Genomic DNA, 14,372 nt, shown 5'->3' on the forward strand with positions numbered 1-14,372 from the left:
CTGAGGAAAATAAATGATTGATGCTTTTATCCATGTGACTATGGGGGGAGGAGGGGAGGTCAGCTGGCGTAGAACATAGCAAGGAGGATTATAAATAACGACAATAACGATGCTGTGAATAACATACCATTTAGCTGTTCAGCTGTGGTCTAGTGGATTGTGCAAAGAGTCCTGTTTGCCCTACTCATTTGATGTTTCACTCTGGACGACTGTACTTCAGTTATCCACTTGGTAAAATGAAGATAATAATAACTCACTTTTAAAGTGCTTTGAGCCAGCTGCTTAGCTAATGCAAATTGGCATAACTCCATTGACTTTAGTGTAGCTGTACCAATTTATATCAGCTGAGAATCTGGTCCATATGAGAGGTATAGATGAAAACTACTAAATACATGCAAAATATTAATATGTAGTTATTCTTTTACTATCACATGGATCTTGTATATCCTTGGTAAATGCATAGCAACTTTTTATAGCCACTAATCAATATTTGTACTTTCATGGAGATAAAACATATCAGGCTTTACAAGCACTTAATAAAGTAGCAGACGTACACACAGTACAATAACAAGCTCATAAAAAGAGAGAGAAAACAGATTAAAATAGCTTGAAGTAGTTCAAGGGAAAAAATAAAATCCTCAAGTTTAAGTTTTAAATGATAATTCAGCCGCATAAATATCCAGTGAGAGACTGGAGGAATAAAGGTGGGGGAAAAAACCCTCAAACCCTGAACCCAGATCCCAAAGACAATTCATACCGCTGTTGGCAGTCTTAGCAGAGCAGCCAAGGTCAAAGAGTGTTCCAAATTAAGCCCAGTTTATGAGGGGGAGTATAAACAGAGATCAGATCATAGAATGATATCAACCATAAAACAATTATTTTAAATACCAGATTTTGAACGCTGGCTGAACACACACAAAAAGGGGCAACCAATACAGATGTCTAAGGAAAAGAGTCAAGCGAGAAAGTTGCAAGCAATGAAAATTAAGACAAGCCCTGTGATTCTGTGCTACTTGCACGTTAGACAGGGTAGTGGTAGGAAGATTAGTTGGAAAGCCATAGGAAGAGTTGAGACAGGAAAGACCCATGGCATGCACCGTAGTTTTAGCCGCAACATTTGTTCAGTAATCATGAATTCTGGAGGTGTTTAGTCAGTGGAACTGAGAGTTGAAATAATGTATGAACAAAACAAAAAATCATAGTAAAAGAATACATCTGGATTGCAAGCATACCCTAGAAATGGATTGTCAGGGTTCCCTCCCCATTCTGAACTTTAGGGTACAGACATGGGGACCCGCATGAAGACCCCCTAAGCTTATTTTTACCAGCTCAGGTTAAAAACTCCCCAAGGCACAAATTCTTTCTTATACCTTGGATTAAGTAACACTGCCACCACCAAGTGATTTAAACAAACATTTAGGGAGGGCCACTTGGATTCCTACCTTTCCCAAATATTCCCCCAAGTCCCTACACCCCTTTTCCTGGGCAGGAATGAGAATAATCCCCTCACCAATTGGTACATGTGAACACAGACCCAAACCCTTGGATTTTAAAACAATGAAAAATTAATCAGGTTCATAAGAGAAGAATTTTAATTAAAGAAAAGGTAAAGGAATCACCTCTGTAAAATCGGGATGGTAAGTTCTTTACAGAATAACAAAAGACTCAAGAACATAGAGGATCTCCCCTCTAAGCAAAACCTTAAAGTACAAAACCTGGGATAAACCTCCCTCCTCCTACAAATGAAATTACAAGCCAAAATAAAATAAGCTAACGCATTCCTTCGCTAGTACTTACTAATACTAATGGAGTTGGATTGCTTGCTTTTTTGATCTGTCTCCGGCAAGCACACAGAACAGACAGACAAATCCTCTCCCTCCCCCACCCCGCAGATTTGAAAGTATCTTGTCCCCTTATTGGTCCTTTTGGTCAAGTGTCAGCTAGGTTACCTGAGCTGCTTGCTTCATAACCCTTTACAGGTAAAAGAGGAATTAACCCCTTGCAGGGTAAAGAGGGATGTTATGCTACCCTTAGCTGTATGTTTATGACATGGATGAAATACAAAGTCAGCTTACCTCAAAATAAAATCTCCAGCAAAGTGAGAGAGCCTAAAATGAAAATGTCAGTCTTACTATATTTAACAATAAAATTAGCAAATATTTAGTCGAACGTATCCATGAAACGTGTAAAAAAAGAACATCAGGACATTTGGGAAAAGAGAGATCTCTACATCAGCTGTCTATAACAGTAACGAACGCCCTGAATCAGCTATGTATTTGAGTATTTGCTTAACTTTAATCACATGGATAGTCCTGTTGGAGTCAGTGGTCTACTAACGTGTTTAAAGTTACACACATGCTTAAGTATCTTGCTGAATTGAGGTCTAGAGCACCAAGTAGTGGAAAGTATGAAGAAAAGTTAACAGAAACCTGTCACCTACTCTTACATTGTTGAGAACTTACATAAACATGCAAGTCATCCAGTTAGAAAAATAGGACTTGAACCAAAGAGTGCGTGGCTCTGGACATCAAAATTACACGGCATACTCCAATATTACCAGTTTATTTGATTGAAATAAGAAGTACAGGTGGTATTATTTTCAATACACACAATTTGGTTCTAGAACTTTGATTACAGTGAAATGGAGGATTAGATGAATTAATTTTAGAATGAAGTTGAAGGTGGTATCTCCAATTAGCATTGATAGAATTGTGGTTATAGGTTAGGAGGAGTACAGGCTCAATAGTGAAAGTTTTCAAAGCCGCAGAGAATTTAGCCTTTCATGTTCTGTTCATTTTAATGGAAGACGTGGGATCAAATCCCCTGCGCTGCTCTGAAAAGCTTAAACTGTAGTTTTTAAAAAAATGGATACACCCACCCCCCTCAAATCTCCTTAGATACTTGAAAAAATTGAAATAAAATCCTGATGTCTCTTAGCCTAATGCTGTGAATGTCGAATTGATGACTTCTGTTGATAGAGCATTGTTTTATGGCATTATTTTAGTCATCCTTTTTATTTTTGCAGCTAGCATTGGCCAGGTGGAATTATGATCAGCAAAGGGAAAGCTGCCTCTTAATCTCTATTTTGTATTTTAGAAGTTTATTTTTGGCGCTTTGCATTGAAGTGGCAGGGGTTTCAGGGAGCGCCGATGTGAGCCACTGTCTCATCGCTTGGGCTTGAATTAATGATGTGAATGTCTAAGCAGCCATCAGATTCATAAATCACCAGAAATGAGAGGGATAACATATAAAAGTCTTTTCCTTTTGTTTAGCAATTTATCATTTTGCTTGCACATTAATAAACAGAGCTCCCCTGAGGTAAGCCACAGGAAGATAAATTTTTCTGCCTAATTTTCCTCAATTGTAGCCAGTAGATCACAAGTGGAAAGAGTAGGCTTGTCACAGCATGTTGTGACTCTTTATACCCATCGCCAGGAGTCATAAATAAACGAGGTAGAGTACTTTGGTAGATAATTATTTTTGTTTACATAACAGGTGCCAGGTTTCCGAGTCCAAGGCTGTCAACTAGACCAAGCCGAAAGCGTACGCTGTCCATATCGCCCCTGTCTGATCATAGCTTTGACCTTCAGACCATGATACGGACATCTCCAAACTCCTTGGTCACAATTCTCAATAATTCTCGTAGCAGTTCTTCAGCTAGTGGTTCCTATGGCCATTTATCTGCAAGTGCAATAAGGTAAAAACGCTGCAAAGTATTGATTAATTTTTTGTTACAGCATTTTTTGTGTATAATGCTATATTATCTCTCTTACACCATAAACTTGGATGGATGCAAATATACACACACATGTGTTTCTCTTTATATGTATATTTTTGTGGGTCTGTACCATCTATCTTTTTGACTGGAGCTAAATGTATAGTGCCAAATATTTCTTTTTTGCTTGGAACTAACAGACAACTTTGAGACATTTTATTATCCATGAGAGGTAACTTTCAATCTAAAGGGCAATAATGGTGTATAAATATATACACACAGAGAGATGTTAATATTCAGATATAAAGACATAGGATGCAATTGGCACTTGTGCACCTGAGTCATTTAAATGATTTTGAAAATCCTGCCCATAAACACAACAGACAGCAAAGTGTCCCAATGGTACTGTGATCAAAAATGGGAAGCTCAAGTGCTTTCTGACACTATCATTAAACCCCCTCGATATTTGTCTGATCGCTTTCCTAGTGTGTGTATTTAAATGTAAGACTCTCTAAGGCTAGATGAGATGTATCTTTCTTTTCACCTAAGAAATATTTCTTATGGTTAGTAATCTGTGTCCAGATAAGAGTACCATACTTTAAAATACGGTAAGCAGCTCCCAACACTCTTGCAAGGGTATGGCAGACAATGTTTCTATCCAGGCACAACAAAGACCCTCCGTTCTATTCCCTAGTCAGTTATATTTTCCTTCGCTATTTGCACATGGGACAAAGTAGAGGAGCTACTCACTATAGAGCTTGTGAATTCCACTTTGCTGCTTCATTTGCACATGGAACAAATCAGCAAGAGAAGAATGGTGGAACCATGGGACTGAGAGAAGAAGAGAAGAGCGGAGAGGTGGAGAGAATTTGCAAAGGAAGAGGAAGGGGGACAAGGAAGGAGAAATAACAAGAGAGCAAAAGTGGAACAAAATAAAAGGAGATCAAGGAACTAAAAAAAGGTGTCAGTAATGAGGGGGGAAGGCAGAATAAAGAAGAAACAAATGCAGAGACCTTGAAGTGTTTGTGACATCACTAAATTTTAACTGAAAAAGTTCCTTCAGCATTCCAAAAAAATCTCAAAAGTATCAGAAAATATTGATTTTGCATTTATGGCACTCGAACAAAGACTTTTTCTGATTCCTGGCTTAAAAGCAGCCTCCACCTTCAATTTGCAGCTGGGGAAAAGAGCAGGTCCCCATAGCAATTTCTTGAGAGTTAAAAGGTCAGTTTTTGGCAATGTGCAAACCTGCTTTTCCAACAAGAAAGACACACTTAAAACTTCAAAAACTGGCCATGGGGTTTTACGCTGCTGGAGAAGATGGTGAGTGCAAGTGGTGTTTAGAAAACATGACTCTGGCAGACATTTAAAGTGATAGTACTGTAAATACTTAATATAAGCAAAAGTGCTGTTGTTTTTAACACCTCTTTTTAAATAGTAATATTTCAAAGCTCTACTGTACTTGAATAGCTATATAGTGTTTTACAGGTATGATGTCATAATTCTGAAATACAACTCGGCAATCCATTGAAGCATAGTTCCAATTTCCAAGTACTGTAGCTGTGGAATATGACTTTTATCAGTAGCTGGCAGTGATTTTTGGCCGCATCTGTTAAATATATGTATTATAGAGGCATACTATTCCCACTGTTAGGAGGGAATGACACTTCCAGGATGAATCAGAAGCTGGGACTGCACAACAGGGAATGAATCACCTAGTAACTGCCCTGTACTGTTCATTCCCTCTGAAGCATCTGGCATTGGCCACTGTCAGAAGACAGGATTCTGGGCTATATGGCCCATTGGTCTGACCCAGTGTGGCCATTCTTAGGTTCTTATGAACCTCCTTCTCCGTTGTATATAACTTTGGGGAAGAAATTCTATGGAGAAACTTGGCATAGTTAGTCTCTTCCTTGGGGTAAATATTCTCCCCAAGATTGAAAATACTTGGTCCAGCTGTTTTTGACATATAGGATCACATACCCAAGAGGCTCTCCCGCAAGTGCTTATTCACGTGAGTAGTTTTGTTCAAGACAGCTGAGGAATTTGAATAAGTGCTGATCATAAACTGAGTAAAGTCCTAAAGATTAGGCCCAATAGGTCTATTCATGTGAGTTAGCATCACTGCAGAGAATAAGGTTTGCAAGATTGAGCCTATGCACTTTTAAGGTTTTCAGAATTTTGTGTTCATATTTTCTGAGCATGTGTAATGGAAAATTTCACACCATTTAATCATTTTCTTTTTTGATAAGACTATAAATGTTCAGTGTCAGAAGTGGAAAACATATTGTTACATCCTTTCCACTGGAAACGAGGAAAAGGAGAGGGAACAGATCTTGAGATCCTTTAAAGAGTTACCCAGCACATTTCGAGATCTTTTCCCGACATTGCATCTTAATTGTTTGTTTAGCACTTTCAAAACCATGTTTTAAACAATCGATAACACACCTTAACTTTTCCCATGTGAATGTGTCTACAAAATAGTTAAACCTAAATACACAGCAACATGTGTCCAATTTGTGTTGAATAGATTATCTGAAGTCACAGTGAGTTGCAGTAAGTACATTTCGTAGTTCAGGATTACAGTAGTTCAGTAGTCCTGTAGATGTAATTCAGAGTTGCAATAAGCATTTTGTAGTTCAGGATTGAAGACACATTATTATTACAAGCAAAGCTGGTGGTGCCACCTTGAGTGAAGGTTGGCCAAAGGTTCTCATGATAAGACCCTGTTTTCAGTTGCTTTTAACTTTGCCAATCTTAAACCTTTCAGGATGAAACCTTTAATGCTGGTTGTCTGCATGAGGCTACATTTCTCTGAAAAAGTGTCAGCAAAAATCCAGCCATTTCCAAGAATTGAGCAGGTCTAGCACCTCCATGCTTTGGAACAAGTGCTTGGAATTTGTCTGGGTGGTTGCCTCCATGCCAGGGATGTGCCTTTTGCTGCTCCTGAGACAATCTGACCAAATTTAGCCAAGTGATAAGCCTTTTAAAACTCTCAGTCCATATATGCTCAGTGGAGGCTTGTTAGAGTTTAGCAGCTTAATTCTGCAAAGGTTCCATCTGTATTGAGTATCCTGCAGCCTAGGGACATAGAGGTTTATCAGGACTTGCCCTGTAACTGATTCTGTGGGCTGCTGTGGAGCTGGGCATCACTCGTAGCAGGAACCTTGTCTCTCCATTGCTCTCAGAATTCACTCTGCAGGTTCCCAGGCATCTTGGAGAAGGAAGAAGCCTGACTTGAATACAAGAGGACAGGAGCCAGACTGGGAGGTGGGGGGCAGTGTTGAAGGGAGTCCATTGGGACAAAGAAGTAGTTTGCTCTTTAAAATACCTAAGAAATTACATTTTAAAAATCTACATTAATAGAACATTAAGATTGCAAAATAAAACTCAAAATTAGCAAATGCCAGAATTAAGCCTCCCTTTGTGTTTATGATACAAATCTTTAATTACATAATCACATACTGTTTTTTCCACAGAACCCCTGCCTCATTCAGTGCACAGGATTAGACTTATTCAGAGGATGAATCAGGGTTGTGAAGTGAAGGAGACTGTTGTCTGAACGACCCCTGCCTCATTTGTTACAGAAGTTGGAAGGTGTGTAGTGAATGAGGCAGGGGACTGCAGGAATAGAAAGGATGACTTCCTGGATAAGGTAGTTTAATTCTGCTCTGGATAATTGGATTCTATCCATGTCTATGCCACAGAGCTCCTGTGTGATGCTGGGCAACTCACTTAAAGCAGACTTTTCACAGGTGGCCTTTAACTGTGTGGTCCTCATTTTCTGGGTGCCTGACTTGAGACCCTGGGGTCTGATTTCCAGAAGTGCTGAGCAGTCACAGCTTTAACGGAACTCAATGGGAGCTGTGATTTGAACATAGAAATTTCTTTATAATGCTAAGTACTCTGAAATATCAGACCCCAAGTGTTTGAAATTGGGCATACAAAATTAGTGAACAATTTTGACCTTAATCTCTCTGCCTGAGTTTTCCACATATAAAAGGCGGATAATATCACTTCTTCATCTCATGTGTGTGTGTGAACATAATTTAATTAACATTTGTGAACAAATATAGTGATGCGCACCATAGAAAAATGATGAGGAAATTAATAATTCTGTGTCCAGTGAATAATGTGCACTAAATAAAGCTTGGGATAACACACTGAACTAAATATTGAAAAACTGGTCATTAAATGAGCACTGTCCATCCTGTGCATTGAATGAGGTAGGAGTTCTGTGGAAAAAACAGTATGTGTTCATGTATCAGAGGGGTAGCCGGGTTAGTCTGGCTCTGTAAAAAGCGACAAAGAGTCCTGTGGCACCTTATAGACTAACAGACATATTGGAGCATGAGCTTTCGTGGGTGAATACCCACTTCGTCAGATGCATCCAATACGTCTGTTAGTTTATAAGGTGCCACGGGACTCTTTGTCGCTTTTTATAGTATGTATTCATGTTATTAATGACTGTATCGCAGTGCATGCATACAAAGGGCTGAATGAAGGTTGCATAGACAACCTTAATTCTGTCATTTCCTAACTTTTGAGTGCTTGACTTTTCAACCTTAACATTCTTTTGACTGTGTGTGTGTGTGTGTGTGTGTGCGCGCATATGTGCATTCATGCATGATTTGTTCCAATGCAGAACCAGGCCCCACTGTGCTAGACACTGCATAAACATTTAAAAGTACATGTGCTTCCCTAAAGAACTTACATTGTAGGTTACAACTTGTAGATGAAACAAACTGTGTGTGGGGGGAGGGAGGGGGGATTGGGAGGTTGGGGGTGAAATAACAATGAAACAAGCCCCATCTTTTTAGTCTGTGTTTGTGCAGTGCCTAGCCCAATTAAGTCCATATTATGGGGATATTAGATGCTACTGCAATACGAAAAAAAATAATATTTTAGCACAATAAGCATAGGTTATGGCTTGTCTTGTCATTGTCAGCTGGCAGTGTAATAATCTATTCTGTCTACTAGCTGCACACTTGAAAGAAGATGTTGCTATTGCTATTGTTGATAGCTAATGGAGATTCTCCTTTAGCTCACCAGCTAGAACTGCTACTCTGTATATTTGAAAATGCCTGTTTTACATTGCAGCTGGGAAGAATTGTGCACAAAGGAGCCAAATGAAACAACATGCAGTGAGGATAATCCTTTATTTGGCATTTACTCATTTGGTTACCTTCCTCAGTCATGCAGTGCAGTACCCCTACTATAAATTGTTTGTCGCGATGCACTTATATGTAGTATCTACTACTTGAACAATTATTAGATGTTGAACTGCTGTAACACTTCTTGCTGAGAGGCAGTGTGGCCTAGTAGGATGGGCTTGGAGGTGGTAGTCACTTCCCATGACATTAAGGTTGCCAACTCTACTCTTTTGCAAAAGGTTATGGGGTATTTAATAAACCTAAGAGGTTAGAGCATTGCTTTTTTAGCATCCAGAAATCACCGGTAGCACAGAGACCCTAGGATCCTTATGGCACCAAGGGTCATCAAATAAAATTCATAGGCAGTAGGTTTAAAACAAGTGTAAGGAAGTACTACTTCAGACAACACACAGTCAACCTGTTTAACTCAAGGGATGTTGTGAAGGCCAAAAGTTAAAAAAAGAATTAGTTAAGTTCATGGAGGATAGGTCCATCAGTGATTGCTAGCCAAGATGGTCAGGGATGCAACCCCATGCCCTGGGTGTCCCTAAACCTCTGACTGCTAGAAGCTAGGTCTGTGCTACAGGGGATGGATCACTCAGAAAATTGCCCTGTTGTGTTCACTCTCTCTGAAGCATCTGGTACTGGCCACTCTCAGAAGACAGGATACTGGGCTAGAGGGACCATTGGTCTGATCCAGTATGGACATTCTTGTGGTACCATTTTTGCCAATTCACTCTTCAGCATCTGGGCCAAACCCTGCTCTCAGTTGCACTTGCTTCAATCAGGAGTAGCTCCACTGACCATGACGGAGTTACTCTGCATCTCACAAGTTTAGCTGAGGGCGGAATTTGGCCACATAACCGACCTTAAAATTGATTTTTGTGTTTGTTCAGGAGTCCTCTGGGATCTTTTCCAATGATTGCAAGGAGCTGAGAAAACACAGCAGCTCTTTTTCCCTAGGATCTGCTCCTCTGCCCCTCAGTTGTATATGTGATTGGAGCAGAAAAGTGAAATTAACAAGATCTGGTTAATTATAGCCAGAGTTTGCATGATCTGGTTAATATCACTTTGCTGCTAGGCTGAAGTGAAGCTGAACATCCTTGGAGAAGATTTAAGTAGTGGGGGGAAAGGCAAGCTGAACTGTAGCATAAGTTTGAGCAGTAGGAGAAGGGGTTGGGAGGCAAAGGGGGCATGAGCTGTAGCAGTGGAGGGTAGGGTTTGTGCTTCTACAAGGCACAACTGAATAGATTCCTAATAATTTTCCCTTTGCATTTAAGCTCCTTGTGTAAAGTACTAGAAGAGGGAAACTGACTAGAATTATATATATATAAACAACTGCAATGGGAAATTGATTAAATTCATACGATCACATATTAGTTTCCCTTTGGCGGCACATGGGGAAAGACCTGGATGCTGAAGATCACTTTCCCTCTGCACACATAAAGAGGCACACAAATCAACTGGAAAGGGGAGACTGAGAGAGAGATGAAGCAAATGAGAGTAATGTGGACCTAAAGTGAGGCCATCTCAAAGGATAATCTGTCCTCAGTGAAGTTCCCAAATCCCTCACAGTTAGAGGTGGGTGAACATCATGAAGCATGAGATATTATATCCCTTTTAAAATTATTTTTAGCATTAGATATTATAACATTGGATATTCATGTTATCCACATAAACATCCAATCTCTCTTTGAATCCTTCTAAGTTCTTGGCCTCAACAACATCCTGCAGTGGTGAGATCCGCAGGCTATTTATGTACTGAGTGAAAAAAAGTGTTTCTTTCTGTCAGTTTTCAGCCTTAAATTTTACTGTGTTATGGGACACGGAGAACAGAGCTTCCCAGTCTACCTTCTCCATGTAATTATTTTATATACTTTTATCTCACCTCCTCTTATTTGTCTCTTTTGTAAAGTAAAGATTATTTTCAATCTCTCTTACGAGAGTTTTCCCAGGCCCTTGATCATTCTGGTTGAATTTCTCGGAAACCCCTGTTGTTCTATAATATCCGTTTGGAAATGGGGTGACCAGTACTTCACACAGAATTCCAGAGGAGGCCCTACTATTGATAGCATTATACTATTATCTATATTCTATGTCTCGTTCCTTATGCATCATCACATCTGAAAAAAAATATGTTGCTTACTGGAGCTCATAAAAGGCCGGACAGAATTCTAGAATATGTTTGGAAATGAACAAGTGGAACACAGTATGTTTGGGGATAATTTGACAGGAATCCCTTAATGCAGGAGGTTGCACAGATCTTACTGTTTGCATAGGTAGAAAGACACACTCACACACCAGGTAAGAGACTTTAACTCTACAAGCTTTAAAGATGTTTTGCCATATTATTATTCATCTTTATTTTTAGATCTTTACAAGTCAGACATAAAAACTCACTTTGGGCTGTAAGGTCTCTGGCTAGTAGTGTGTAATATATTGTAAATAAATGGTTTAATTTAAACCTGTATAGTCATTTTCGAGATCTAGGAGAACAGAAAAGAAACAGATGTCTCATAGGTTCATGTGTATTTTTGTGCTGCTTTAAATAAGACCATAACAGCCACTTTTAGTATTCATTTATGGATTTAAACTCCCTCAGTATGCAGAGAAATAATTTGTGGACAATAGATCCAATTTGACATTCACTTTCACCCATGCAACTCCGGTAAGCCAACTTCAGACCTGAGACAATTCCAGTGAAAAACACCCTGTTGAGAGTACATGTTCATTACACACTTAAGCATGTAGGGCCTTCTTCTCCACTTCCTTGTACCATGTAACCTGAGCAAAGTGGGTGTAAAGCACTACCAGATCAGACTAGCTGCATTTTATACCCCCTTAGCACAATTGTAAATGGCAGTGGAGAATTACAATAGGAACAGAAATCAAATGTTAATGTAATGTTGGAAGTTGAATCTAATCTTAGCCCTATTAAAGTGGATTTCTATCTGTAGTCTCTTCTTATGAAATCTGTATTGTACAGAATAATAAGGTTCAGTTAGATTGTTTTGGGGATTATCCGTGTTTTGCGTGGAAGGTGGTAGATGTTTTCCACACACACAAAACAACATGGTCTCTGCCTCTAAGTCAAGCATCATACTAAGGGTGGGGAAAGAAGGATATCAAGTGAGCCTGTGTGTGTGCGCATGTGTGTTCATACATATATATCAGACCTCTTTGTAGTTATAATCGCTGCAGAGCAAATCGCTTCAGATAGGCTAATTTGGCAAATGTTATTGGCAGAGTTATAGCCTTTAAATTAGGTAGTAGAGTATAATATAATGGTTTTTTCCAAGAAAAAATTATAATAGTGTAGCTAAGGAATCTAATACAAAGCTTGTTTCCTATTCAGAACATAAAATATGAGTGTTAAGATTAAATAACTATGAAAATGTATATTTAGTATCAAAGAAGATTTCCTGTATATTTAATCCATGTATGCCACCTGTTTTAGGACTAAAAACCTGCTTAGCCATGAACTTAGTTTAAAAGGTATTTGCTATAAATTTCACTGACCTACAGGTAGAGAACTAAGACAAAATACTAGAATTTTTTTTCTGCTGTCTTACAAAGCCTAGTTGAACATTCTGTAGAATTCCTGGAACAAGAAAACCACATTAAGAGAAACAAATTATGAAAGCCAGGGTGTCAGCTTATGTAAATCAGTGTACTTCTGTTGACCTCGATGGAGCTATGCCAGTGACGATGTAGCTATACCACTATAGTCTCCATAGTGTAGACATAGTTTTACATTTATATTGAATGAAGGGCAACTATTATGCATACCAGCTTCGACAAGGTTTTACCCAACACCCAGCAGAACAATGTAATGGCTGATGATTTAATTTGGGCTACAGACCTTGACGAATGCAATGAAATTCTTAGGAGGTGTTGCTGAGAGAAAGAAACATCTGATGCTGAACTTTAAAAAAAAAAACCTTATAAAAGTTATCTGTATTATACATATTAGACACAAACATGGTTTAATTGTTGATTCAGATAAATAAAAGCCGTAGTTGGATCTCTCAAGCTAGAGAGATCTATGCGGATGAAAAACCATTCGGTAAGGTTAATTCCAAATCAGCCTGTGGTCAATAAACCCTAATAGGAATTGCAGGGCATTCCCTGGCTTTAAGAAAACAAACATAAACAGGCATTTGAGAAGTTAAAAACATTGATCACCAGTTTTAAATTATTAAGATTTAGCTAAGCCAGTTGCACATCTGTAGATGCATCTTCTGAATGACTAGGTCACTGATTCAGGAAAGCACTGAAGCACATACTTAAGTCCATCCCTATTCACAACAGCACTAAAGCATGTGCTTCAGTGCTGCCATAGGGATGCTTTTCTGAATCATTGCCTCAGTTCATTCCTAAAGCAGGAAGAGTATTCAGTTGCAATTGTATCAAGATCCCTTAACAATGGATAAAAAGACTACATCCAGATTCAAAATGAGGGGTGAAATCTTGGCTCCACTAAAGTTAATGGCAAAGTTTCTGTTGACTCCAATGGAGCCAGGGTTTTACCCAAGATGCTGGCAGCTCTACTTTGTTGGTTCACTGAATCCTGCCTACTTCAGTTTCATTGCCCTTGGGTCTTTATGCAATGGTAGAGGACAGTGTGACAAAATATGTAGCTTTATCAGTACCACGCCCATCCATGGTATAATATTGCCAATCATAATGCTATGCAATTTATTATTTTTAAAATAACTAAAACTGCTGGATGGAAGCTGTGCTGTACAAACTTTAGGCATTCTACAGGAGTAGAGCTTAGAGAGAAGCAGGCAGCTTCCCCACGACTGGCAAGCTCAGCAGAACATATATATGCATAGACTTATGGCTGTACTGCAAGCTTTTATGTAAATAAGTCCTGCTGAGATGGCTGACCTTGGAGAAGTCAACAAGCTGTCTGTTTTATGAAGGTTTTGGGTGTACACCATGATCTTTGTCAGATTGTGGTCCAACGATAGGTATGTCTCTCTGTCGATCTAAATGTACATAAACAACGTATATAAAAAAGGGAAGAATTTTCCTAACTTTGAGTCACAGCTGTTTTGTGGCAAAATCCACAGCTGTGTCTAGAAACTGGATAACCTTGTTAATAGGACAGCCACAAAGTAGCCACAAAGTTTGGTTTTGATTATAATGTCTGTTTTTCTTCTTCTTGAAGTCAGTTCCTTAAAATTTGATGTGCTCATGTAATTGCAATGTAGTTCATTGCCCTGTTTTACCTCCACTCCAGAGTGTTTGAAACTGTAGAGAGGGGGAAAGAAAGAAAGAATATTGAAAAATAAATGTCACAGAGGGGGGTTTTTTGGTTTTTTTTTTGTTTGGTTTGTTTTTTCCCCCATTCGATTTGAAATATCATTGCAAATTAAAGTACAGTTACTATAGAGTTTTCTAACTCTTCCACAACCACTCCTCCCAAAAAAGGTCAATAGAAAAAAGACAAACTCTACATAGTTTCCTCTTGGTTTTACTGTACAGACATTCATCTT

At 38.9% G+C, this 14,372-nt stretch overlaps 1 protein-coding gene across 1 annotated transcript in view; it reads left to right on the forward strand.

Moving 5' to 3' along the window:
* Positions 1 to 14,372, forward strand: part of GLI3 (GLI family zinc finger 3) — a 248,411-nt gene that overhangs the window by 178,393 nt on the left and 55,646 nt on the right. The window contains exon 7 of the mRNA XM_045003006.1: positions 3,496 to 3,697. Coding sequence (XP_044858941.1) covers positions 3,496 to 3,697 — 202 coding nt within the window. The remainder of the gene's footprint in view (positions 1 to 3,495; positions 3,698 to 14,372) is intronic.

This window comes from Mauremys mutica, chromosome 2 (genome assembly GCF_020497125.1).
Source record: "Mauremys mutica isolate MM-2020 ecotype Southern chromosome 2, ASM2049712v1, whole genome shotgun sequence".
NCBI classification, from domain to species: Eukaryota; Metazoa; Chordata; order Testudines; family Geoemydidae; genus Mauremys; species Mauremys mutica.